Here is a 27,256-nt window from a genome sequence, read left to right as displayed (position 1 = left end):
CATTATGTCGGTTATTCTTTGACCAACAAGTATAGGCGAATATGATTAATCTCCTTCTCAACCGATAGAACGAAAAGTGGAATCAGTAAGTTATAATAAATAATGGCTATCTGATTAAATTCAGTTTGTTTTTAATTTATTTTTGTAAAATTTTATATAAATTATAATGTTTAAAAAAATTAAATCTATAAAAATTATAATTTATAATTTAAAAATAAAAAAGAGTTATAAATTATTAAATATTATTTATAATATATCTATTATTTATAAAATAACTAATACAAATTATAAAATATAAAAAAGTATAATTAAATTATTACCGGTTAAACCGTTAAAAAAATAGGTAAACCGAAAACCGAACCGTTTAACCGGTAAAAAACCGACCGGTTAACTAATAAACCGTTAAAATGGAACCGGTTAACTATTGGTTCGGTTGGGTTATCGATTTTCTGGTTTTTTGCACAGCCCTAGGTAGGAATTTGGGAGAGATAATTTTAGATGAATGACACGACGACCGCAATATGATTCGTTAAAAAAATAACAAATTTTCTATTTTTTCTCTCTCTACTATTCTTTATTATTTTTTATCGGACCTCTCCAAATTCATCTCTATACCTCCTTTTTTATGTTTGAAAAAATATAATAAAAATAATTTGAATATATTTCATTTATATATTATTAAAATATTGATTTGACTTAATATATTAGAATATTTTAAGTGTTAATAATTTTGTTTAAAGATAAAAAAAATTATTGATTTAACATGTTATATAACATACTAAATTAAAAAATATATTAGTTAAATAGATTAACTTTCTAAATTTTTAAAAAAAAATATCACTTTGAATTATAAAAAATTTTGGCTTAAATTTTATTGGAATTCTTCCAATTTCAATTTTTATTCATATAGAATGGCCTGTGAAACTTAAAAATTATGATTATACACCACCACCAATTTCAATTTTATGATTATCAAACACACCCTTAAAGTCATTATAGATGGTAAGTCAAACTTTACAATAATTATGATTTATTTGTTTTTGAAAAGTATAATAATTTTTTATGTTCAAAATTTGTTTAATTTAATTTATTGAAATTGAATAATGTTGGGACAAAAAAATTTGTTTATGTAGTAAAAGAATTTTTTAAAAAACCTCATAAAATAGTTTTTATGCTAATTTATCAGGGTATGACAAATTTGAAGAATTTTGTTTAAAATATTACAGAATTTGAGTTTAATTATTTTTATTAAAAATCTCCTAAGTTAGAGTGAGGTGATAACCATGAAATCATGATAGATTCTCTTAATAAAAATAATTAATAATAATGTATTTGTGAATTCGAAATAAACAAAAATGATTTTTTTTATTAGAATTATTACTTTGTGTTGTTTTGATGTTCTTTTCAAAATACTATATATGTTCCATTATGATTCTTATGTTTGTATTGTATTTTTAATTTTATGGGAACTATATCTTATTTTGGAAATATGTTTGTAGTGTTATTTATGTGTTATTATAACTATCTCTTACTCTTCAGTTTAAATAAGGCTAATTAACATAAAAAAAAAAAAGAATCAAATCAAACAAAATTGATGAGTGGCTTACAAGTTAAAACCATCATTATATTACACATTAAACTCCATTCTCTTTTTCAAATAGTTAATGAAAAAATTGAATTCAATTATTATAATTTTTTTTTATTTGAGTTATTAAAATATGATTTATTTGAAAATATTAAAAATATAAATATATAATGTAGAAAAAATATTTAAAATGGAAATAAAATAATAATTAAAGTGATAATGTTTAATAATGAATATAAAATTGAATGATAGACATCAAACAGAGGATGATAACAAATGACAATGATAAAAAATAAATAAAAATCATATTTTGTCTCTACTTCCCGCCTTTCCTAGTTTAAATTGATTTTATATATTTATTTTGCTTTAAATATATAATTTATATTCGGATCTGCCTAGGTCTACCAAATCAAAACCATTAATTATGTTGGTGGTTGAAAAGAAGGATCAAACAGGCGGCTTATTATTTTAATTAGAAAACTTATATAATTAAGTTTTTTTTTTATACTTGCAATTTTTAATATAAATTATTTTTGAATGATTTGTATATTTCATTTATATATTTTTTACTAGCTATTATGAGTATTTATATTTGCCTCTTTGTAATTTATTTTTAAAAAGTCTTAAAGTCTTGACATATCTATGCGGCTATGCCCCACTACTTGGTGGTCCAGTTTAATTTTAAAGTTTTAAAAATCAAGTTTAATAAAAATAAGTATTTGATTTGAAGTATAGCTTTTAAACATATATTAAGGTCATGTTTGATAAATGGTTATTATGATTTAAATTTTTCTCGTTATCATCCTTATTTATGAATCAAATAATTTTAAATATGAAATATAAAATAATACTTTAGTTATTAACTCAAATAATTTAATTTTTCATCAATATATATATATATATATATATATATATTTGTTAAAAGTAAATTATTTTAAAATAATAATTAAAAGCTATATCAAAGCAACTTTAAATTTAGTTTACAAACCCACAACAGTAGGTGTGGTAATTTAAAATTCAAATATGGCATATCCTTTTTGTACATATATGGAAATTAGAAGGTTATTGGTGTCTTTGACCATGGAATATTATTGTCATTATAATTTGTTTGTATATTTAACAATGCAAGGAGATTGACTTTATTTTTTAAAAAGCATTCATTCTCGTGCATTTATGTTTGTCCTCTAGTACAAATTTTTTTTTATTACTATATTGCCCTTTCACCTTTTTTATATATATTTCAATTATCATTACTATCTAAAAAAAATTACTTCAGTCTTGTTTAGATATTTCAATCACTCAATTTCAAAAATATAAATCCTTTATTCTTGTTTAGATATTTCAATCATTCAATTTAAAAAAAAATCACTTCACTTCTTTCTAGTGGAATCACTTAATTTATTAATTAAAAATTTAAATTATTATTTTTTTATTTTATCATTATTATAGAATATTTTTATAAAAAAAAATTGACACTTTCTCAAAATTACTACTCATTATTATTTTTCAAATAACCCTTATCCAATCAAGTTATTTCATTCAATTTTAAAACATTTTTTTTATGGAAATCAAATTCATAACTTTTAATGTAATTTTTTTTTATTTCAATCAATTTTAAAACATTTTTTTATGGAAATCAAATTCATAACTTTTAATGTATTTTTTTTATTTAATGATGAAATAAATGTGTTTCATGAGAAAAGTTAACTAGGACTTGTTTATTATTTGATTATTGGTCAGTTTTTATTTCAAAACTTAAATATCTTATTAATAATTTAATTATCAATTTTCTCTCTCAAGACTAAATTAGTCTTAAAATTTTAAAAACTAATTTTTTTCTAATTCTTGTCCAACAAATTTTGTATGAGAAAACTCATGTAAAACTCAAAAACATACTTCCTCAAACAAACCCTAAAATGATTTGAATTATATTGAAATTTTGTTAAAGGGTAATAAAAATATTACTATTTAAAATGTGATGATGTTTTCAAATAATTTGTAATTCAAACAAAATTGGATTGAGCGGTGGCTCTTGTTTCTCGTGCTAAGTGTAAAGCTGCCAAGCTGTGCGTGTCTTCCTAGCGGCGAGCACCGCATAGTGTGAAGTTTTCTCTCAATCACATTCACTCGATTTAGATTAAGTGGGTGGGACTCTCACTTTCTCTCTTTACCCTCTTCAAAACCAGGATTTTCTCGCCCAACTTCTTCAGAACCCGAAGCCCAGGTGAGATTCATGTTCATTCACTGAATTTTCTTTCTGTTTCATTTTCATTGTTCAAAAAAGGTAACATTTTTTCATCATTTACAACTATTCTTAGTTTGCATCATTAGGGTTTGTCAGCAAATCGTTTCTACTAACTTGTAAGTAGTTTAATAGTTTGTCAGCATCATTAGGGTTTATCTTTATAAGGCTTGCTCTGTTTCTACTAGAGTTTTGATTTTCCATGGAGAATAGTGATTGTTTCTGCAATAATGTTCATCAAAGAGCTCATTTTTCACCGTATAGATATTTTCTGGAATGGGTTCAGTTCAATGTATGTCCATCTAGAGAGTTAGCTCAAACTCAAGCTTAAACTAGATGAGTTTTTAGTTGGAATTGAAAAATAAGGTCTTTTTATGAAGCAAACCAGCACCAATTCTTGTAAATCTGATTATGGTAAAACCTTGTTGTTGTTGCTATAGGGAATCAGACATGTCTCGTAAGCAATCATCTCCATCTCGCTGTGATTATGATCCTCTACATCGCAGACCAGTTGCACAGAGAAAGAGCATCATCCAAACAAGTTCAACCAATCAGAAGAAGTTGGTAGGTAGGATAAACAATCTGGAATCCCAACTCGGGCAAGCACAGGAAGAGCTGAAGATTCTGAAAGACCAGTTAAACTCAACCGACACAGTGAAGAGGGCAAAGAGCAAGAGATCTTCTATAAATCCTTACAAGGGCGTTCGAGAATCCAGGACACGCGATGAGAAGACTATAACTGAAACAAACAAGGAGACAGATGTGTTTGAAGTTCCTACAGAGAGTAAAGATGATATCAATGCTCTTAAAGCCATGCTAGAAGTGAAGGAAAAAGAGCTGAAAATCTCTGTTGAGGAGAATGAAAGGCTGAAAATTGAAGTGGAAGAGAGAATGACAGGGATGGCTTCTGCTGAAGCTAAGGAAGAGGAAATGCGGTTAAGGCTGAGCCAGTTGGTGGAAGAGGTAGAAGGAAGCAAAGATAAAAGAAGGGAGTTGATTTTGAAAATGGAAGCCATGGAAGCAGCAAAAGAAGGGATGGAAGATGAGATGAAGAAACTGAGAATTCAAACAGAGCAATGGAGGAAAGCTGCGGATGCAGCTGCTGTAGTGATGTCGGAGGGGATGGAGAGAAGAGTATCGGAGAGGTGGGGTTCGAATTCGATGGATAAACAGTATGGGAACATATTTGAGAATCCGGTTGGTGTTGGTGGGTATAGTATTGTGGATGAGTTGGAGAATGAATTGGTTGGCCATGAAAAGAGGAGGGGATCTGGCATTAGAATGATTGGGGATTTGTGGAAGAAGAAAGTTCAGAAATAAAAGAAAGCATTCATTTGAATGTATTCTCAATATGAGTTTGGTGTTTTGTTATTGATCCAAGCCAATGCTGCTGCTACTGCTGTTTTTGGGCTTGGAAAATCACATAAACACCGATTTCAGTTTCAATGTGTAAGGTGTTCTTAGTGATCGATCACCCTGATCATTTGGATTTAATTCATCATTAAGTAGTGCACTTTGTGGATCATTTCATCTACTTTACAAGACTCTATTCTCTTAGAGCAGAGCTTGATTGATGTTGTTGGATATTTGATAGTTTTTAGTTGATAAATTAAGGAACTAGTTCCACATTAAATGAGCTCTTAAATCAGAAATTTTATGTGCTTGTTGTTACTTTATTAGTTTAAAAGATATGGTAGGAAACCAAATTGACAGACTTATCATGAAGTGTTGAATGAACATTTAAGGGATCTTTGATTGCTCATTGTCTTCATTGCTCATTGTCTTCATGACAAAGAAGAACAATCCTTGAATCAATGAAAGAGGAGGAACGCGATGAACCAGATAAAGTATGAGCTTGTTCGATCTTTAATTTATTAGTATTTTTATTGATTTAAAAAAAAAAAACTATTTGTAAATTTTGTAAGATAAACTATCAATAAAACAAATATTATTTAAAATTAATAAAGATATAACAATTTTTAATTTAAGAATAATCAAATAATTAAGATTATAGAGCATGGTTTGATTTAATTTAAAATGTCTTATACAACTGCATCAGTTACTTTAAGTCTGAGTATTTAAAATACATTAAAACAATATGAACTTACTTTAACATCTCAAATTTTAACGGTTCAATACATACAAAATTATAAAATATTCATTCCCTCAATATGAACTTACTTTAACATCTCAAATTTTAACGGTTCAATACATACAAAATTATAAAATATTCATTCCCTCCAAAATCTATTATTATAATACGAGGGAAAGAGAAGAAAGAAAGAATGGTAGAGAAGAGAGAAAGAATTATTAAAAAAATGATAGAAGAGAGAGGAGAAAAAGAATTATTAAAAAATTATAAAATTTGTATTTGGTATGCTAAATTTAAACTAGGAGAGTCAAAATTTTAGAATTAATGTTTAAATTAACTGATGTATGGTTTTTTTTTAAGATTTTTTTGTTAAAAAATCTAATATAGCATAGATGGTTGTGTTTAGAGTAACAGATGCACTTACTCTTATACCACCACATCACTAGTTTCGACATAATTTATTTTATTTTTTTAATAATTAAATTGTTAAAATTATTGACTAAAATTAAACTTTAATTTTAAAAAAAATCATTATTTAGGTCTTGTTTGAGGAGATGGTTTTTTGGATTTTGTTGAGTTTTATCTAAAAAAACCCTTATTTGATAAAAAGTAGGAAAAAATTGGTTTTTAAAATTTAAAGACTAATTTGTCTTTTGACTTTAGAAGATATAGTGTAGGTGAGAGAATGGTAGTTTGAGAGAAGATAAAATTAGAGGGTAGTTTTGGTATTTAAATGATAAAATTATTTGATTTGATGATTGATAAGATATTTAGGTTTTATGATAAAAGTTGGGTTTTATCCCAAAAACCGCCTTCATCAAATGAGGCCTTAATCTAGATTAGATTAGATTAGATTAGATTAGTGTAGAATAGAGTAGGTAATGGAGGAGTCTATCCAGCTATCTAGCAGGGGATATAGCAGCAGGCACTCCTTTTAATGACAAGACTATCGTCCTTATTCAATATGCACTCCTCCTCCTTCCCTCTTATTATCCTCCGGTTCCTCATCATTCAACAGATTCTCGAGCCGCCAGTATTTTAATCCATTCTGTGGATTGTTGGAGGATGTGGGATTTTGAGAAAAAAAAATTGGCTTTTAAAATTTTAAAACTAGTTTATTCTTGAGTTTGAGTTGAGAGGATATACGATGAATGTTTGAGAATTTTGGATTAGAGATAAAGAATAAGTTGGCTTAGAAAGTGGGATAGTTTTGATATTTAAATGTATAAAATTGATGATTTAATATTTGATAATATGTTTAGATTTTGAAATAAAAATTGAATTTTATCTTAATAACTAAATATCAAACAAGTCCTATGTTTTGTTGTTGGGAGCGGATCAGCTGAACATAGCATGATCTTTATCCTGTAACACAAATCAAAAATATTTTATATCAATTTTAATATTTTTACCTTAAATTTTCGGGAGACAAGTTTTTATTTGTTCAAGGGGTACATGAGAGGGTACATATATTTTCTTCTCATTTGAATAACCAACCTTAAATATACTGGATACACTTAATTGTTCTATTATCTTATTTGTTTTGAATTATCTAATTTCTTGGTTACACTGTTATTTATGTCTAATTTTATATGCACCATGTCTTATTTGCTAAGATTATTATATATTGATTTATTTTTTTGCTTTAAAAAAAATTATTTTATTTTTCAGTCAATTAAATTGCAGTCTATCCCTTTCTCAAATTTTCTCATATATGTTTCACCTTTTAATTTATTTTATAAAATTACTTTGTTACTTGATTCGTTCATAAATACTCTTTTCATTTTAATATATATATTTTTTTCGACAACTCCGACCAATGATCTTAAGCATATGAATGTATTTTACCCTTAAATAATGAGTTTCATTTATAACTTTTTTTTAGATTAAATATTTTTATTTTAAATATAATAGAGAAAAAAATAAAAAATTCATTATTTTGAGAAGGTAATGCTTATTTTTGATTAAAAATTTTAAGGATATTGATGGATATATATAAATAAAATGAAAAATAAGAATTTAAAATAGAAAGTATTTTAATGTTTATATTAATGATTTGAGTGATTTGATAAATGAGAGCAAAGTGAGATGATGTTTGATTTTATTTGAATTTTTGAAAAACCAAAACTGAACCTAGAGGTTGTTCAGATTGGAATTTTTATAAATACTTATAGAAAAAAAATAATAATGATTAACGATGATTTTGAGATGATGATGATTATTTTTAACAAAATAGACTTAAAAGGTATTGATATAAATAAATAAAATAATAAATAATAATTTAAAATAAAAATTATTTTAGTACTTTAGTTAATGATTTGAGTGATGCAATTAATAAAAAAGAATTGAAATAATGTTTAATTTTGTAATTTTTTTTAAAACCCATACAGAACAAGACCCTAACCTAAGTTTGGGAAAATTTAATTTAAAAAAAATATATGAATCTATTGTCTTGTAAATATGTTTGGCAAAAAAGTAATTATTAATTTATTTGTTGATGTCTAACTTAATTTTAAAACATATCTAAATTTTTAGCTGCCTTACTTCTTCTACCTAGGCCTTATTTGTTATGGGTTTTTTTAAAAACCAAGAGGGAGAAAAATTGATTGATGGTGATAATTTTGAAGAGATAATAATTATTTTTGGTAAAAGACTTAAAAAGTATTGATATATATAAATAAAATATAAAATAATAATTTAAATTAGAAGGTATTTTAGTATTTTAATTAATGAAATAAGTGATGTGATTAATGAGAAATGATTGATTGAAAAATTAATTTGATTTGGATATTTTAAATAAGAACAAGACCTTATTCTTATTTTACAATTTTAGAAATAATTATTCTAATGATATGGAAAAAAATAATAGTTTAAAATAACTTTTTATTAAGTTAATTTTGTTTAGAGTGATCTTGAATGTTATAATCATTGATAAAAAAAATTATATATATAATTATATAATAAAAATATTTTTTGAAAAAGTAATATAAAATATTTTTATTTTAATAAATAAATTAAGTAATATAATTAAAAAAATATATGATGATATTGTCTACTTTACTATTTAATAAATTGAAAAAAAACTACTGAATAATTAAATTTCATTGAATTCAAAATGAAAAACTCAAAATTCAAAAATATAGTCTGACAATATCTCTGATCAAAGTCTGTCACGCTTTGGGACTTGTCTGTTTTTTCTTTTTTCATTTTTATAAAAACTGAACACTCACGTGTCTCTTTGCTTCCATTCCCTATCCTTATCTCGTTTTCTCACATTTAACAATATATATAATAAATAAAGACATTATTCTCTTGAGTTTTTTAAAATTTTTATCTAAAATTAAATTTTTAATTAATTATTTTCTTAATCATTAATTATTTATTTCATTAACCAAAATATTAAAATACTCTCAATTTTAAATTATTATTTATTTATATATATCTTTTAAGTCTTTTTACCAAAAATAATCATCACTTTCACAAAATCATCACCAATCATTATTTTTTTTTCCTCTCTAGTTTTTTCAAAACCTCAATCCAAACAAGGCCAAAGTAAAAGAATTGTAAGAAGATAGAAATATAATTTTTTGAATGATTAAATTAACTTTAAGGGTAAACATTCCGAAATCGAACTATCCGAATTTCATATTTTACTATCCGAGTCCAAGCCCGAGTCTGAGTCCGAACTATCCGAATCTGAACCGTCCATTTTTTTGGATATGAATAATCCAAATTATACGAAATATTTTACACTCTTGAATATAATAATCACTATTAAAAATATTTAAGAAAGTAATACATCAAAACACCACAAATTTCAAACATAATGTTTCACACAATTATAAATTAGTCAATTATAAATTAGTCAAAATCGAAAATTAAATTGAATTCAGATAGTTTGGATATCCGATAATATTTTTTCAATTTCGAATCCGAATTCGAACTAAAAAATTTGAATGATTCGAATCTAAATTTCGAAAAAAATCGAATACGGACTCGGATTTTGGATAACGAATTTTATACTCACTCTTAGACATAATAATCATGAGAGATACATAAACATAAATTTGTAGTTTAACCTACTAATTCATAATTTGAATCATATCAAACCTGACCTTGAAATTTTAGCTCAATTATTTTATTTAAAAATAGACATATAGGTTTAGGTTAGAGTTAAAGCCTTTTACTTTGAGAATCAATCAATCCATTCTTCTTATGATAAATCACATCATTTAAATTATAAATAATAATATTTTTTTAATTTAAATACGTAATTTTTTATAATAATACTCTAAAAAAATAATCATCTAAATAATTAAAATAAATATCTACCTAAAACAACCTCTTGGTTATTCAATTATTTATTTTTTAAGGCTATTCTTTATGCTTTATTTTAAATTGAATGAAACTTATTAGCTATTACAAAGAGTTTGTGTAAAATGCTTTATTTTGATTTTTAAAAAAAATATCATCCCATCATTCATTTTTTTTTTTATAAATTATTCAAATCATAAATTAAAATATTTAAGAATACAGATATTTAGTAAAATAGCTTAATCAAACAATTTTTTTTCAAATAACCCTAGATTACACAAAAACACATATTAATATGGTATTTGTATCAGAATCAATAATGCAATATAAAGTTTATATTCAAATTATAAGTTATATTAGGCTTAAGTATCCTTTTGTATCACTTATTATAGTTGAGGGTAAATTTACATTTGTATACAAACAAGTTTTTAATGAGAGAAATGATCCAGAATGCTTTTCATTATACCACCTTTCCCTTCATTTCATCAGTCTATTTTACTTACACAATTTATTTAAAATAACTATGCCCAATTGCCCATTAAAGAAGAACACATAATTATTGAAATAAGCCAAGATCAAAGACAAGACCTTGACGATGATTACAAATTTATTTGAAAAGCTAGCTAGGCTTCAATTTTCTCAAACAAACAAAGCCTATTATCAGCCAGGCGTGATTTGTATGCAGATTTCTTATACTCAAACCACGTAAACTCTTTATACAAACTTTCTTCCTCACCTCCTTTCATCAGCGCCGGCAACGGCGCTATCTTTTCCGTCAACGGCGGCCCTCCAAAGTATACCATCGACACTCTTGATTTCTTACTATTCCCCACCACAACTCTGTGTTTCACACTCTTGAATCTCCCATTTGTCATCACCTGAATTAATTGAAACACGCAATTCTTTTTGATCATTCATACTCTCTGTAAGAACTTTTTAAGTTATATATACCCACCTGTAAAGAATCACCAACGTTGATGAAGAAACAACAGTGATCAGGAGGGACAGAGATCCAACGGCCATCTCTCAAACAGATTTGAAGGCCACAAGTGTTGTTAGATCTGAGCACTGATATGATTTGTGGGTCAGTGTGCTCTCCAAACCCTATTAAGTGTTTACCTTTCACCTGTTGTTGATCAAGCTCCGGGCATGGCGGGTAATGGTTTAACCTAAAAACAGAGTCACTTTCTTCATTCTTCAATAGCTTACTCAAAGCATCCTTTTCATCAATCTTCAAACCATCCGCCACCAGTTCAAGAACATCACACGCCATCCTCTTCACAGCCTTCACGTAATCACTCACCACACTTCTACAAAAAAAAACAAGGAAAAACCATTGATTTTTCCTCTTAGAAAATATCATTTGTTATACAAACACGTTACACGTACCGAAAGGTTTTGAGGTTTTCCCCGAAGACAGACTCGAATATTTTGTAATCAAACTCTGGATTTGTAGTCAACATTAAAAACTCGATCCATCCGATGTCACCATTTGGACCAATATTCTTGTTACCATATCCAAAAGGATCTGGTGAACCCGCTTTCTCTTTTTGAAACAGGGGAAGACTAAAGAAATTGTTGGCCTCTGTTTCTAACCTGGAAATGATCTCCAAAGGGACTCCATGGCCGACCACCTTGAAGAATCCAAGCTCCTCGCAAGCTTTAACTAGTAGATTCTTGGCGTCGGGATGAGACAGGTCTATGGTGGGAATATTCACGGCGGCGGCGGTGGTGGTGGCGGCGGCGGCGTAAGTGAAGTTCTCTGTTACTGCAACGGCTACCATGTCGTCGAAAGTATATAATTGAGGATGGAAGTGGGATTATGCACATGTGTTGCTGGCTGCATCTTCTATTTATAGAAAGAGGCAAAATTGAGAAATTTGGAGAAAACGATAAATGATGGATCAAATCAGTGCTTCATTGCCTAACTACATATAATTACAAATGGATACCAAATTTAATCATGAATGGAATTCATTTTTATTTATTTATTTATTTATTTAACTTTTACTTTTAAATAGATGTAATGATAATAACTGATTTTAACTTTTATTAAAGTTAGATCAATTATATTATACAATTAATGTTTAATAAGTATTATAAGGACTTGTTTAGTTGGGATAAGTTAAATATTATTTTCATTATATAGGCCAAGTTTGATTTGATTATATATACTTAAAGGTCTTCTTCAATTAAGAATAAGTGGTCAGGAATAGTTTAGCCAAATTTGATGTTGCTCATACACATTTTGGGAATGAATTAAATGTATCAAATACATATAAATATCAATCCTTAGTTAATTCAATAAATTATATGTTATATATTGTGGATAAAGATTAATTTGGAGCAAATAAACTATTGAAATTAATATAATGTTTAGTATAAAAAAACTTAACATTTTATCTTTTAAGTATCACTCTAGATGCTAAAATTATTTTAGTGGGTGGCTTGATATTTAGTTATTTGAAATTTAATTTTTTTAGAGATGTTTTATAAATTGCATTTTAATTTTGTTAAAGTATTTTGTTTTGTTTAAATGATGCTACTTAAAAAATTCTAATCTGAATTATTAGAATTTTAGTTTATATTGAAAGTTAACCATTTATATCATATATGTTAAATAAAAGACCAAAATGTAACAAAAATTGATTCTAACTTGTTTCCGGTCTTTTTCGGTTCGAATTATTTTAATAGTCCAAATAAAATCAAATATTATTTCACTTTTTATTCATTAAATTACTCAACTCATTAATCAAAATACTAAAATACTTTTTATTTTATTTTAAACCTTACTATTAATCTTCTAAAATAATTAATAAAAATAAAAATAAGAAAGAAGAATGAGAAAATGACAACTGCAAAGACCCCCTAATAGAAATTGTCTATTCATCAAGGCTCCACCAAGTTCACATCTATTAACTGTCCTATGAATCCGAAATTAATCATTGAAAACAATATATATATACATATAATATATAATATAATATAACTAACGATATATAGAAAAGACATCTAAATTAATGGTCAAGTATTTATAAGGTTTGTACCAAACATTTAATATTTTAATTATTATTATTTTATTAAATGTTTTAATTATTCTCTCTCTTATAATTTTTACTATTACATTTTTTTTAAAGATTATATATATATTTTAATTTTAATTATATATATATTAATATAATTAAATATAAAATTATTATTTTTACAAAATTATACACTTATTATATCTGAAATTGTTTTAGGTATAATTAAAAAAACGAATGACCACTATCCAGATCAAATTAAATTAGATTTTCTCTATCACTAGCCCAGATGTTGTTGATAAGGATATATTTCCAGCTCATCCGTTCATAGATTCCATCTTCTTTTTTGTTTTTCCTTTTGTGAAGATTCCATTTTAACTCTATCTTCATGCTTGGTAGATTATTTGAATAACATATTTGGTTAAATAATTCAATCCTTAAATTATTTTTTTTTATTGATAACTTAATAATTATTCATTTAAAGAGCTTTTAACCAATACAACGTATAATTCATATATTTGTATAAAATAAATAAAGTATTTTTTTTTATTTGCAAAATTAGTATCACATTTTCTTTCAACAAGGTCATTATCTCCTAAATATTTTGAAATTTATTAATTGTTATCACCGCATACGATCATTAACAAGATTAATATCAATGACTTTTGACCTCCAAAGAAAAATATATGTACATGTTACTTGGTCAATAGGAAAAACTGTTGTTTTTTTTTTTATTGAAAAGTTGGTCATAACTCATAAGCCGTCAAAATACAATTCAAAGTCCAATAACATTTGCAGAAGTATCCTATAAATTTCCCACAACTCATTTGCATTCTCTAGCTAGAAACTCAAAATGGCGATCATTTTCCATGTCACAAAAAGTTGTTTTGTTGGACCTAATGACAAACCCATTAATTTGGTAGCTTGGAGGAGAAAGCTGTGAAATATGAACGACTTGGAACAAGATCTTAGTAACAAAAGTCAATTGTTATTGGAGATGAATCCGATTCACCAAAAAATTCCGATTCCTATCCACAACATAGGACCTATCTGCGAGTCTTCCGTTATTCTAGAGATGAGGTATGGACGGGAAATTCTAATTTCTGCCCATCCGACCCTTATGAACGAGCCCACACCAGATTTTGGATATATTACATCGGCCAAAATGTAAGTTGATCATGCATATATAGTTACTACATCCTTATAATTAATTTATATATCTCGATTGTGAACAATTTTCACTAACATATATAACCATTTTTGGAACAAATATACGACAAAGCGAGTGCATTTGCGTTTAAGACTACTTGGGGAGAAATGCAAGAAGCCGCAAAGAAAAAGTTGGTGAAGTGCTAGCTATATATATATATAAAGTGTTGGAAGAGGAGCTCGGGAACAAACCTTACTTTGGTGGAGAAAGCTTCAATTATTATAATATGTATTATATATGTATTCTATTTATTGGTGGAGATTGATGAGTCTACTAAATAATTGAACTAATATGATATATATATTATTTATAAAACCGACACATGTCTGAATAATGAAACAGTGATGATGTGGATGACATAACCCTTTATAGTTCTGATTCGTTTGATCGTGTAAATTTTCACGTGTTTTAATGTTGACTCCAGTAATATTCCAGTCACAAACCAATAATGGTACGTGGAGTCTATATATAATATATTAATCATGTATGTAATTAAGTCGGTCATAATTAATATATAGTTTGAAAATCATATTATTAATCAATCTAGCTAGTAGTTATAAGCTAGTGAAAAAGAATAGATGTGTCTGCTTCTATTCGTTTCCTCCCCGCTAATAAATTAAAACACTGTCTCATTTGCAGCTTAATTGAATATATAAACTTATATATTATATTATTATGTCGGTCAATTCTAAACTTTTTCCATTTAAACAGGAAATTTAATGACATTAATAATTAATTAACTAATTTGAACTTTCATCTCATGTTGTCCCATCCCAATAATAGGGGGAGACCCATTTTATTTATTTATTTGACATGACAATAAAATGTACACTATTCATTTTTTGTTTTGTTTTTCAAGGTTAATTAACTTATCTTAAAACCACCATAATGTATTACTAAAAAAGATATTTCAAGCTTTTGTTCTTGTAGTGTCATCCTTTTGTAATTAAGGCACTCTTTGTTTTTGGGTAATGAAATTTGCAATAATAAAAAAGAAAGATATAACCCCACTTACCTCAAACAACTTGTATTTCATAATGTTATTTGAATAAGGGAGCTGATCTATTATTGTTGGATGTCTGTTCCTGCTATATAATAACCTATAGTATGCCCTTTTTCTTTCTTCAATTAATTAATTAATATATAGCGATTAAAGTTGATGCCCCTGGGAAGACATGCAATAATAAAAAAAATAAATATTTCTCCTTCAATTATGTCTACCCTTTGATTGTGGGTGATTGCGGATTTAATGGGGTTAATAAATCATTCCTTGAGGACGAGTGTTTTGAATGGTTTGGTATATATATATATATGGTTGATCTTTTTCGAGTTCACCGACCGTCTTCACCGGTTTTTTCAAAAAGATTTTCCATATCGTCGTAATAATAACGTTGTGGAATAAACGGATCGGTCAACTGCGATCATTGAACGTTCTACGGTTTTTTTGAGTTAAATAATTTAGACGAAAATAATCGGGATAGAGACTCACCGACTTAATCAATTTGAGCTCGCGGTTTTTATCCAAACGTCTCAACAACCGACAATTGACTCGGTCATTACCCACTCAATGTGAATAATCTTCCAAAGTAGGCTACAAATCACAACATCTCCTTTGCAATGCAAAAACAATTGAGGTGTCGTTTACACTTCTTCGCAACACATTCTGCAACAACCAACCATAATACATGTTTTATTTATGAATCTATCATCCGTTAAAATCCCTTCACATATGCTCCGTCCAAAAAATGAATTTTTTTAAGAGAATTTAGAATATCACAATTTTTTCCATAAAATATCATATGGAGCAATCTCCGCAAATAATATGTAACAATGATCAACCTTAAAAGAATCAATATATTGTCAATGTAAGACACAGAGAAGAAATCACTACATTGCACCCCCACTAACTAAAAACAACATCTTTTTATGTAAGGTTATCTTTCTATTATTAAGTTTTCTTCCATATCTAATTCTACTCGTGAAACTATACGAACTAGAAAAAACATGTTTTTGACCAAAATATTTCTATAAATAATAAAAACTTCAAAACTACAAAACTACAAATAATGATCGATGTCCTTAAAACTGATCGATTTACTTAAAAACAAATAATAAGATATTTTAATTTATAATTTGAAAAATGTGGTTGATAAATATATATAATTGAACATTGAGATCCATTTCATATATATCCTACATTTGTTCATTAATTAAAACATTATCTATTTTTCTATAACAAAAAAACTTCTTTTTTTTTTCTTTAAATGTTTATACCTCTAAAGCAAATAATTATAAATAATCCCCTTTTATTTTTAACCTAAACCCTAAACTAACCAAATAATTTAATTAAAAACAAACCCTAAATTTAAGCATATTTGTTTCAAAAGAATAATTGATGACAACGTTGAACCATTTATAAACAATAAAAAAGCGGCATCAAATCAGCTGGACACTCCCTAGATTACAGATTTTATCAGCCTCCTCCATCTCATGTCTATCTATATACCCTGTTCTGATTCTTTTTTAACCAATCATTTTGCTTCTATTTTTTTTTAAATTAATTAATTAATATCCTACTTTTTATTTCGATTCAATCAATTTGTTGGCCTACCCAATTTGTTTAATTTAAGTGGTTGTGATTAGCTTACTAAAATAATTTGCTTAAACTATTAATTAGAGATTTAATCATGATATATATATATCTCAAATTTGATTATAGTTCGAATACTTTGATTGGTTTAAGTCAAGTCAGACTGTGTTATTTGGCTAATATTACTTAAAATAATTTATGTACACTTTTCACTAATCTTAGTAAAAAGAACACCAAAAATCATAGTGTAATTTTTTTTTTAATTTTCTATACAGACTGGGATTTAGGGGATATATATATTATAATGAAAAACAAAGCAATATTGTTCCTTAACTTTTTTTTACTAAGTTGTTGTTTAAGTAACAACTACATCATTTCTAATCAGCCATATATCCATTATCATAAAAACATTAGTTTTCTTGGGACTTAGGTTATTTGAATTAGTTGAAAAGAGATAAAAAAAAAACTTAGAGATATTAATATATATATATATATATATATATTAATATATATATATATATAATAATAATAATAATAATTTCAAATAGATGTATTTTAAGTATTTGAGTTAATGAATTGAGTAATGTGATAAACGAAGAGATGAGTTGAATTATGTTTGTGTGGTTTATGTTATTTAAATAACTCAAACCTAACCGCAATCTAAGGCCTTGCTCTAATTTGGTTATTTAAATGATATATTTGAGGTAATTTAAATAATTTTAATTAATAATAAGTTATGAAAAGTTGAGTTATTAGTAAAATAAACTTAAAAATATTAATATTTAATGAAACATGTTTATTTATTAACATTGTTTTTAATATTTTAATTAATAAATTAATTGATTTATTAATAATGAGATAAGTGATAGAATAGAGTTATTTAAATAATTTAAAGGATTATTCAAATAACTCACCAATTTGATGCTTAATATGATATTATATATGGTAGAAGTTGTATATAAATATAGATGGTAATAATATATAAATAATATATGATAATATAAGTTGTATAAATTATTACTATTTGATTTTAATTATAAAAAATGATATATATATATATATATAATTGTAAATAATTTATAATTTTATGTTTAGTATATATTATAACAATTTTTTTAAATATTAATATTATACTTGGTTTTGAGTATTATTTTTTGTAAGATGAAACAATTTATAATAATAAATAAAATAATCCATTATGAAAAAATTTGACACAAGGACACAATAATCTCATACTAGTTAATCATTTCTCTTTAACTTTTGATCATAATATTAAAACTTTAAATGAAAACAAAATATAAATAATAAATTGATAGGTGAAATTGCCACCCCAAGTTGGAGAAATCAACTCAGCCCACAGACAAGTGATGCCCATTCTTATCTCGGCTTGATGAACTCTGCAAATCTTATCCAATTTGTCACCCAAGTTGGAAAACTGTTTATTTGGATAATCATCCGATTTAATTTATTAAAAGTTTTATTATTTAAATAAAATAAATATTACTGGTATAAATATATATTAAGTTATCTTTAGAAATTAAAATAAATAAATGGTATTATAATATTTTAGTTAATAATTTGAATTATTTTAAAGTTTAAGCTTAGGATTTAAAACCTTTAAAATAATCTTATATATATTAATAAAATAAAATAAAAATATTGTATTTCATTTATTTTTTATGATTGATAGACTTGGTCTATTTGATAAAACTTAAGAAAATAATAATAATAATAATATTGTCACGTATCAAACTTTCAAGGCCTTAAAAGGTGGCTTGCTATTATTTGCACATAAATTATTTATTCTTGAAACTCCAAACCAGATCAATTAATGTATTTCAATATCAAAAGAGGATGGGCTGCCTAATATGGTCACAATGTCATACATTAATATTTGTTACATAGTACACATGTTGTGTCAGAACTCAAAATTACACAAAATAACATTTCTATTTATTTATAGGAATTATGGCCTGTTAAAATCTTAGTCCCACTGGGTTCCATTTTGTCCAATATTTATTATTCAGTAAAAATATTTTATTATGATTTAAATTTTACACTATAAAAAATTACATAAGAATTACATTTTTATGGGCTGACCGACTAAGGTGATTGTCCATCAATATTGATTTTCTTATTGTCCACTATAAAGATTTTTTATATTTTAAAGTAGTTATAGTCCATCTTCAATGTTTCATATCAATGAGGGTTGAATATTTAGCTTATTTATTAATTGGTTGTATAATATAAAAAAAAATAAGATATGAATATATGAGGCATTTTTAATTTGAGATATTTGTTCAAATTAAAACAGTTGATAATTTATAAAATCCTTAAAATAAAAAATAACTTTAAATGGTAAAGAGTTTTATTTAAAAGTATATTAATTTTATAATATTATTATTTTATTTTTTTGTGAGTATGTTTACACAATTTTCATAATTTATTTAAAAAAATAATTGCATACATTTATTATTTGAATAAATCTGAACTTTTTTATGATGTGAAATGGTAATAAAAATGATTTATAAACCAGTAAAATCATTCCAACTTTTCATAGTAATTAAAAAATATAGGTGTATTTGACAAATATACTTAAATCTGCTAAAAAAAATAATATTCTATTTATTATAAGAAATGCAATATTCACACTTTTATTATTTTTTTAAATTCAAGTCAGGTTGAAAGTCACTATGATTTTTTTTTATAATATATATTTATTTTAGTTTAATGATTCTATTATAAAATAATTTCAAATTTTAACATAAAGTAATCTCCATTCATCATGCTAATGCTTCTTCAAATCTCTATTTGCTTTTATTGAATTTTTTTTTTAAAATCAAATTCTACAAGTTCAGGTTCAGATAGATAATGTTGAAATCAGATTAGTTTTGATTTAGATTCCTGGTTAAATTTTACTTTTTAGTTTAATTTTTTGCTACATGCATGCATGACAAAACATCTTTTAAATTCAAGATAATATTTAATGTTCAATAATAATATTTTCTTAAATTTAATATTTTAATTTATTGATTTTATTATAAAAGAAAATATTTACTATTTTAATTTTTTATAAAAAGGTTATTAATAATATTATATATATATATATATATATATTCTATTTATAATTAATAAAAATAATGATAATTTCAAATAATTTGTTTTTAAATAATAATTTTATTTTAAAAAATTTCAATAAAATTAAAAATTATAATTTTAAAATAAATCTATTTATATTACATTTAAATATTTACTAAATAAATACCTTAAGTATATAATAATAATTTATAATTAAATATTTGTATATTATTTAAAATTACTATTAATTTTAATAATTATAAATAATATATATATAAATTAGAATAATTAATCTTATTAAAAAATTAAAATAAATTGATAATTAAAAAAATTGTATTTATTATTTAAAAATATATAATTAAGTTAAGATAAATAATATTTTTAAAATAAATAAATAATTTTAATGTGATTCCATTGCCAAGGATTTGTTTTTATACAAGTAATATGTATAATTGAATATTTTCAAACATGTAATTTGACACTTTGAGTGAAATAGTAAGTAAATATTTTATCTTCTTAAATTTAGAATATAAGAATATAATTTATTTAAGATTTGATTTAAATTAAACATTTTGATCTCTTATAAATTAAAAATAGCAGATAAATAATAAAAATTAACTGTATTCTCTCCCACCACTAGGAGATCTGAGATCGAGAAAGAATGCTTTGAGGCATTGGTTTTCAACATAGTTTGATATATTTATTGTATTTAAATAAGTAGTTGAATTATAATCCTCAAAATACGCCCTATATATAGCTAGATCTGTTCTTCATGATCAAAATCCATGAATTTGATTGCGGCAAGGAGGAGATCATATTATACGTACATTTAATTCAATGTTTTGCAACTTGTAAGAGGAGATCAAGGGCTTCACCCGCCCGCATGCCCGTTGAAAGACGTAGTTTGCGATACTCTTCAAAATCGACCGGAACATATAACCTAGTATCATCGGAATCCAGCAGCAGCTCAGCCGGCGCTTCCATCCGAGTGTCTTTCGGTCCCAGGACAAACAGAGCAATCGACAGTCGGACACTTGCAGCTTCCCTGCACATCACTCTATGCTTCACATTGTAAAATCTTCCATTGCTCCATATCTGCAGCAAGCAACAACACATATCATCAAATCCCTTTACTTGTTAATTTTAATCTCTCAACTCACTTTGCCGAAATCGCCCATGTTGACCAGAAGGGATCCAGCCATGGGATCGATCGGCAAGAAAACACCCGTTTCCTTATCCATAACTTCAAGGCCTCCAACGTTTTCATCGTCCTGCAACATTGTAAGGAACCCAGAATCCGTGTGGATTTGTACTCAGTGGCGGACCCAGAAATATTTTCTCGGGGAGGCCAAATACCTAATAACGTAGCATTTTTGGCTATCAAATAAATGCATTTTTAATTAAAATTTTACTCGATAATTACATAAAAATACTAATAAGCACAATTACTAAATTATTCTTGTCCATGAGTCGGTACAAAAGAAGACAAATATCTTCATTACGTTGACTATATTAATCAATCAATTCAAGAAAATTTCCTTTATTTGATGAACTACTTGACTCATCATGTCCTCGAAAAGGTAATCCTTGCCTCAATAGAAAGTGTGTTACATCAAATATTGTCGTTAAACATGTGTGATAATTTATTTTTATATCACGACCATGTGTACGTAAAACGTTTCTCACGTTATGTCTTTAATCTTAAAATGATTCAAATTGAATTCTAGCTTTATTATGACAACTATTTGAAGTTCTCATATGACGATTGAATCTTTCTAATGCTTTTTTCCAATTTTTGTACTCATCTCCTATAAATGTATCATCTACGTTTTCTCTATTTAAAGGTTTGAAAAGATAATACCAAAAACAAAATGATGCATCTTTTGATATGCTATATTCTAACCATGTATATTTGATCAGTAACATTAGACTCATTAGTAGGCTCATTAATTGATTGAGAAGACTCATATTGGTCATATGATGTAGAAGTACAAATTCGTTTATAGAACATCTTCATTATTCTATATCCTACATAAAATAAATGATTAAAAATAAATATGTGTCACAACCCCTAAATAAAATCTAACAAATACATTTATTTGTTGAAATAATTTAAAATTAATTTAAAATTAAGAAATATAAAATAATATTTTACCCATATATTTATATAAATGGTTATTTTATCCTTATATTTATAAGTAATTTGTATTATTAATTATATTAAAATTAATAATATATATATATATATATATATAAATAAATTATAATATAAATGTAGTTTTAAAATAAATAATAATATTATATGATTTTCATTATTTTATATATAATTCTTTATATTTTAACTTATATAAATAAATGTTATTTATATATTAACTAAAATTTATGTATTATTATAAATATTGTATTTTAGAAAAAAAAATTGTATAAAATAAAATATTAATAATAATTACTTGTATTTTAGAAAATATTTTTTTTGTATAAAATAAAATATTAATAATAACTACTTTAATAAAATTATATTTGAAATTAAAGGAAGTGTTAGTTTATTATAAATAATGTTGGTATAAAAAAAGTTATAATTAAAGAAATGTTAGAGGCAGGGTTTGATCCCCTGACCTCTACTATACATTTCAGCTCCAAAACCACTGAGGCAAAGCCTTATTTGATAAATATATATATAATATCTAAAAAGTTTTATCTTGGTTGGGGGAGGCCCGGGCCCCCCAAGGCCCCCCTTGTAGGTCCGCCACTGTTTGTACTCCACAAGATCCAACAGCTTCGGGTGTAAAATTGTACTTGTTAATCCTGAACTGGCATGGCCATTCCAAGAACAAATTTTTAGAACCCAGTCCTAAGCCTTCGTATATCTTCCGTCCTATGTCAATCACTAGTTCATTTATTGCCTCTGAATATTTCTCTATTGTGTATCTGTAATAAATCATGAAATAGATCGATCTAGTTCAACCACAGGAAACTCAAATCTAAAATGTATAAGTAGTTACAGATGAGAATTAAAGACGGTACCTTTGAGCAGGGGCGAAGCCAGGATTTAAAACCTACCCGGGCTAATTTTTTATTAAAAAAATCTATCCGGGCTAGTTTTATAGTTTACTGTCACCAATGCCTTTTAGCGACGAAAAATAACCTTTTAGCGACGGAAAATAAACAATAACGACGGTAATTTACCGTCGTTATTGATAAAATACATAAGGCTCCCCGGGCTACAGCCCGGGCCAGCTTGCACTTGGCTCCGCCCCTGCCTTTGAGATGGAGTGGCTTCAAGCTGGTCGCAAAAATCTCGGACGGCTTGGGAGGACCCGATGTCGTAGAGACCCAAGGCCTCATAGAGTGGATTAGTCTTTGTCGGACCGACATACCCGCTTCCGGCAATGACGTCGATGTTCCGGATTTTCACTTCGGCTGGGAGGTCGAGGAGGGATTTTATGACCGACTTCATTTCAGACATCAAATTGGTGGGTATAGTTGATGATCCTGAAGCATCCCCATTGATCGCAAGCTTGGATCAGATTGTGGGATTCAGATGGGAATTTCTGCAGATCGATCACTGGTACAGACGATTTCATTTCTCGCTCTCTCCGCCTGGGTTTTACTCTTGATTTCTTGGTGACCGAAGAAGTTTGGTGGTGCAAAAAATAAACTCTTTTAAGTGGTAACATGACCTATCATATATATTATATTGGTGATGACTCATTCTTTCCCAAAACAAATAAATAAAAAAAAACACTAACAAAATGAATGAATAAGAAGATAAAAATAACTTCTTACTTTATTATTAGTGATTGATGGTTCATTATTAAAGATCAAAGAAAAAACAAACTATATTGGACTATTCCAAATTTCCATTACAAGATTATTATTAATATAATAATCGATCAAATTTCAAAGGTGAGCCATATCTCATTCACCCTCCCAGAGAACTCAAACGGTGAATTGTATTGCGCCACCGTAAACACCTTGGTCGGTTCCGCAGCATGTGACTTTCCAATCGCCGCCGCCCATTCGGTGTCGGCTATGCTTTCCGCCAAGGCCGCCGCCTCGACGCCGACATCGGAATCCTTAACGAATCCACCGAACTGTCTAACGGCAACGTAGGTATTCTTCCATTTCTGAACATGGAGACCGTTTGCAGGTGGAGGGTTTTGCTGATTCTTCTTTGGGACATAGAAACTGACAACAAATGATGATTCGCAGAAAGGGCCGTCGCTTGGGGAAACTTGTGTCATAACCGGCGCCGTCATTTCTACTTTCTCATTGAAATCGTTCTTCCCTTGTATGTAATCAAATAACCTGTCATTTCAATTTCAGACATACCCAACTTCAAATTAACCATTATTATTATTAGAATAAATGAAAGATCAATTAGTACCGTAAGAAGCCGGTTTTGGTGGCTCCGACTAAGGAAATGTCCTGAATAGAAGAAGTGGACATCCACATAGAGGAATTGTATAGACGGATCTCGTAATCTTTTCCGGCGTCGATGACATCGTAAACAGGGCATTCGATTCGGCTGCAACTCGGCGGTGTTTTTACTGCAGTGCCCACGTTTAGGTTTGAGTTTGAGTAGTAGTTAGGTGTGAGAAGGCTGAAGAGGAAAGAGAGCTTCAGAAACCCTAGAGCCGCCATGGTCGATGACATTGAGGATTATTTGAAAACAGAACGATTGAATGGACTCTGTAAATTCATTCTGTGGCGTTGCATAAAACATTTCTATCTTTGGATTTTACTGGTGTACGTTGGTACACGTGGCACATTATTCATCCCATCTTTTATTATTTTATTGCTTCAAGATAATTTTGTTATTTGTTAGATATTTCCAAAATATATTTTAAAAGAATATGGTTATATTTTTATTTTAACTTTTCAGTTATAGAAAAAATAACATTAACTTGGCTTTGATAAAAAATAAAAAAAAAATAGTTTTTAAAATTTGAAGATTAATTTGTCTTTTGACTTTATAGAGGATATGGTGTAGGTGAGAGTGTTATTATCATATTTAGCATAGCCTTACTAATTTTTTCATATATAACATTTTGTCAAAAAAACCGAAACGTCTTCAACATTCAGGTTAGACGCTACTGTTCCGTTTCCGTTTCCTTCGTCATTTTATCGCGGAAATGGATGAATGTTTAGGGTTTCATCGTTTAGAGTCTAGGTTGTAGGTTAGGTCATGGATGAATAGTTTTAGAGCTTGGCTGATTGGTTTTACGGTGGAATATACATCTGACGAAGGTGACGAAAGCGACGATGCATCTGTCGCAGGCGGGAAATGCATCGTCGCCTGCGACAGATGCACAGTCGCCTGCGAAAATGCATCGTCGCCATCGACAGCCTGCAACAGCTTTCGACAAAAGCATTTTAAACCCAAAACTATTCAGTCAGCCAATAAACCTAAACCTAAACAATAAACCTTAAACCATTCTTCCATTTCAACATGTATGGAATATAAACGATAGAAAACGGGAAAACTCAGATAGAAACGGGAAAACAAGGAAGATAAACTCACCTTCAATGGATAGTCGGGGTTCAGGGGCTCTTATTCAGTCGTTCTGCTTCTCATCGGGGGCTCTTATTCAGTCGTTCTGCTTCTCGTCGGGGGCTCTTATTTGTCGTCGGGGGCTCGTCGGGGTTCGGGGGAGAGGAAGGGTTACGTGGGTTGGGCTTTTCGTCGTCGGGGAGAGGGATGGCTGATCGGTCATCTTCGGCTTCGATCAGTCGTCTTCGGGGTAGGGGGAGTTGAAAAGAGGGAGAGGAAGGGAAAACGGGGGAGGAGGGAAAAGAAAAATGATTTTTTTTTAAATTAAAGGACAAAAGAGACATTTGCCTTGAGAAAATGTTATATATGAAAAAATTAGTAAGGCTATGCTAAATATGGTAATAACCCTCTTATGAGGGTTATTTAATCAAATTTCCCGTTTATAGAGATAATAAAATTATAGGGTAGTTTTAGTATTTAAATGATAAAATTATTTGATTTGATGGTTGATAAAATGTTTGAGTTTTGGGATAAGAACTGCCCTTTCATCAAACCAGGCCTTGGGTAGAGAAATGTCTTGTAAAAATATGTCAAAGTTCATTTAAAAAAAATTAAAATTGTTTAAAAAAAAGTTTTTTAAACTAAAAAGTTAAAAAAACATGGCGTTGATAGGCGCTGAACATTAAATTGTAAAACGCTGATCAATAAATTGTTTTGAAAAAAAATAAATATTTTTAACTAAAAAATGCGCTGAAAATGAAGTTGTAAGATGCTGAACATTAAATTGGTTTTAAAAAACTACTGAAAAAAGAGCTGAACATGAAATTCATAAACGCTGAACATTAAGTTTATAGAAGTTGAACATTAAATTTGTTTAAAAGAAAGACAGTTTTTTTAACTGAAAAATGCACTGAATATGGAGTAATTAGGCGTTGAACATGAAGTTCATAAACGCTGAACATTGAGTTTTAAGACACTAAACATAAACTTGGTTTAAAAAAACCAAGTTATTTAAATTGAAAAGTTAAAAAAACATGACATGATATGTAAAACATTATTATTGTTCTTCTAATATATATTAATCTAACTATCACTAACATTAGCAATATCACTTCAAATTGTATATTTTGATGTTAACTTTACTTTTTTAAAAAATACAAGAACATAGCATTGTTCTTGTTTTTACAAGGACATGTTCTTGTATGTTCTTCAACTAAAACATAGTCTTGTTTGGTACGATTCGGGTTTAACGAATTATTTATTCAATGTTTTATCTTTTCCATATCATTGATAAAGATATTTGAGAATTTTATACCCAAACATTACAATATCTTCCATAATTATCCACTATACAAACATTTACTAACTAACTTGTATAACTATCTACTACCCCACTACATTAGGGCTTCTCCAATCGGACTACAAATGCAGACGACAGCTCATAAATTTGCTCCAACCGAACCGCAAACTTCCCTGCAAAATGAGAATGTAAATTCTCTTTCTAAAAATAATATGCGTAGTTCCTGTTCACTGTATAATTTTTTTTATAAAAAGTTAATTAAGTCCTTAAAATATATAACTATATTAATTTAAATATTAAACTTGTTTAAATAAACTATTTGAAACAA

The 27,256-nt window shown here is 27.3% G+C and overlaps 3 protein-coding genes and 1 pseudogene across 4 annotated transcripts; 1 reads left to right on the top strand and 3 right to left on the bottom strand.

Moving 5' to 3' along the window:
• Positions 1–3,600: 3,600 nt before the first annotated feature.
• LOC124938795 (interactor of constitutive active ROPs 1-like) lies at positions 3,601–5,416 on the top strand. Of its 2 annotated transcripts, none has more exons than XM_047479304.1 (2): positions 3,601–3,869; positions 4,268–5,416. In XM_047479304.1, exon 2 carries the CDS (start codon positions 4,278–4,280, stop codon positions 5,145–5,147), a length of 870 nt encoding a protein of 289 aa, XP_047335260.1. In that variant the 5' UTR covers positions 3,601–3,869; positions 4,268–4,277; the 3' UTR covers positions 5,148–5,416. The 2 variants fall into 2 exon arrangements, with proteins under 2 accessions (XP_047335260.1, XP_047335259.1); XM_047479303.1 differs by having other exon boundaries at positions 3,602–3,809.
• Positions 5,417–10,832: 5,416 nt separating this feature from the next.
• Positions 10,833–12,035, bottom strand: LOC124940186 (gibberellin 2-beta-dioxygenase 1-like). The gene is made up of 3 exons (XM_047480670.1): positions 11,623–12,035; positions 11,189–11,543; positions 10,833–11,111 (listed from the first exon to the last, which is right to left on the bottom strand). The coding sequence occupies exons 1-3, from the start codon at positions 12,015–12,017 to the stop codon at positions 10,857–10,859; spliced, it is 1,005 nt and encodes a 334-aa protein (XP_047336626.1). The 5' UTR covers positions 12,018–12,035; the 3' UTR covers positions 10,833–10,856.
• Positions 12,036–20,745: 8,710 nt separating this feature from the next.
• LOC124939984 lies at positions 20,746–23,811 on the bottom strand (annotated as a pseudogene).
• Positions 23,812–23,904: 93 nt separating this feature from the next.
• On the bottom strand, positions 23,905–24,833 carry LOC124939986 (heme-binding protein 2-like). The gene is made up of 2 exons (XM_047480455.1): positions 24,522–24,833; positions 23,905–24,442 (listed from the first exon to the last, which is right to left on the bottom strand). The coding sequence occupies exons 1-2, from the start codon at positions 24,788–24,790 to the stop codon at positions 24,028–24,030; spliced, it is 684 nt and encodes a 227-aa protein (XP_047336411.1). The 5' UTR covers positions 24,791–24,833; the 3' UTR covers positions 23,905–24,027.
• Positions 24,834–27,256: the final 2,423 nt, after the last annotated feature.

This window comes from Impatiens glandulifera, chromosome 5 (genome assembly GCF_907164915.1).
Source record: "Impatiens glandulifera chromosome 5, dImpGla2.1, whole genome shotgun sequence".
NCBI classification, from domain to species: domain Eukaryota; kingdom Viridiplantae; phylum Streptophyta; class Magnoliopsida; order Ericales; family Balsaminaceae; genus Impatiens; species Impatiens glandulifera.
Note: the sequence above shows the minus strand (reverse complement) of the source record. Positions and strands in the feature narration are given on the sequence as shown.

Coding starts and splice junctions, on each gene's coding strand:
- LOC124938795 (XM_047479304.1), top strand. CDS start 4,278: ATGTCTCGTAAGCAATCATCTCCATCTCGCTGTGATTATGATCCTCTA.
- LOC124940186 (XM_047480670.1), bottom strand. CDS start 12,017: ATGGTAGCCGTTGCAGTAACAGAGAACTTCACTTACGCCGCCGCCGCC. Junction 11,544..11,622: donor GAAAACCTCAAAACCTTTCG/GTACGTGTAACG, acceptor TTTTTTTTGTAG/AAGTGTGGTGAGTGATTACG. Junction 11,112..11,188: donor ACGTTGGTGATTCTTTACAG/GTGGGTATATAT, acceptor CAATTAATTCAG/GTGATGACAAATGGGAGATT.
- LOC124939986 (XM_047480455.1), bottom strand. CDS start 24,790: ATGTCATCGACCATGGCGGCTCTAGGGTTTCTGAAGCTCTCTTTCCTC. Junction 24,443..24,521: donor ACCAAAACCGGCTTCTTACG/GTACTAATTGAT, acceptor TTGAAATGACAG/GTTATTTGATTACATACAAG.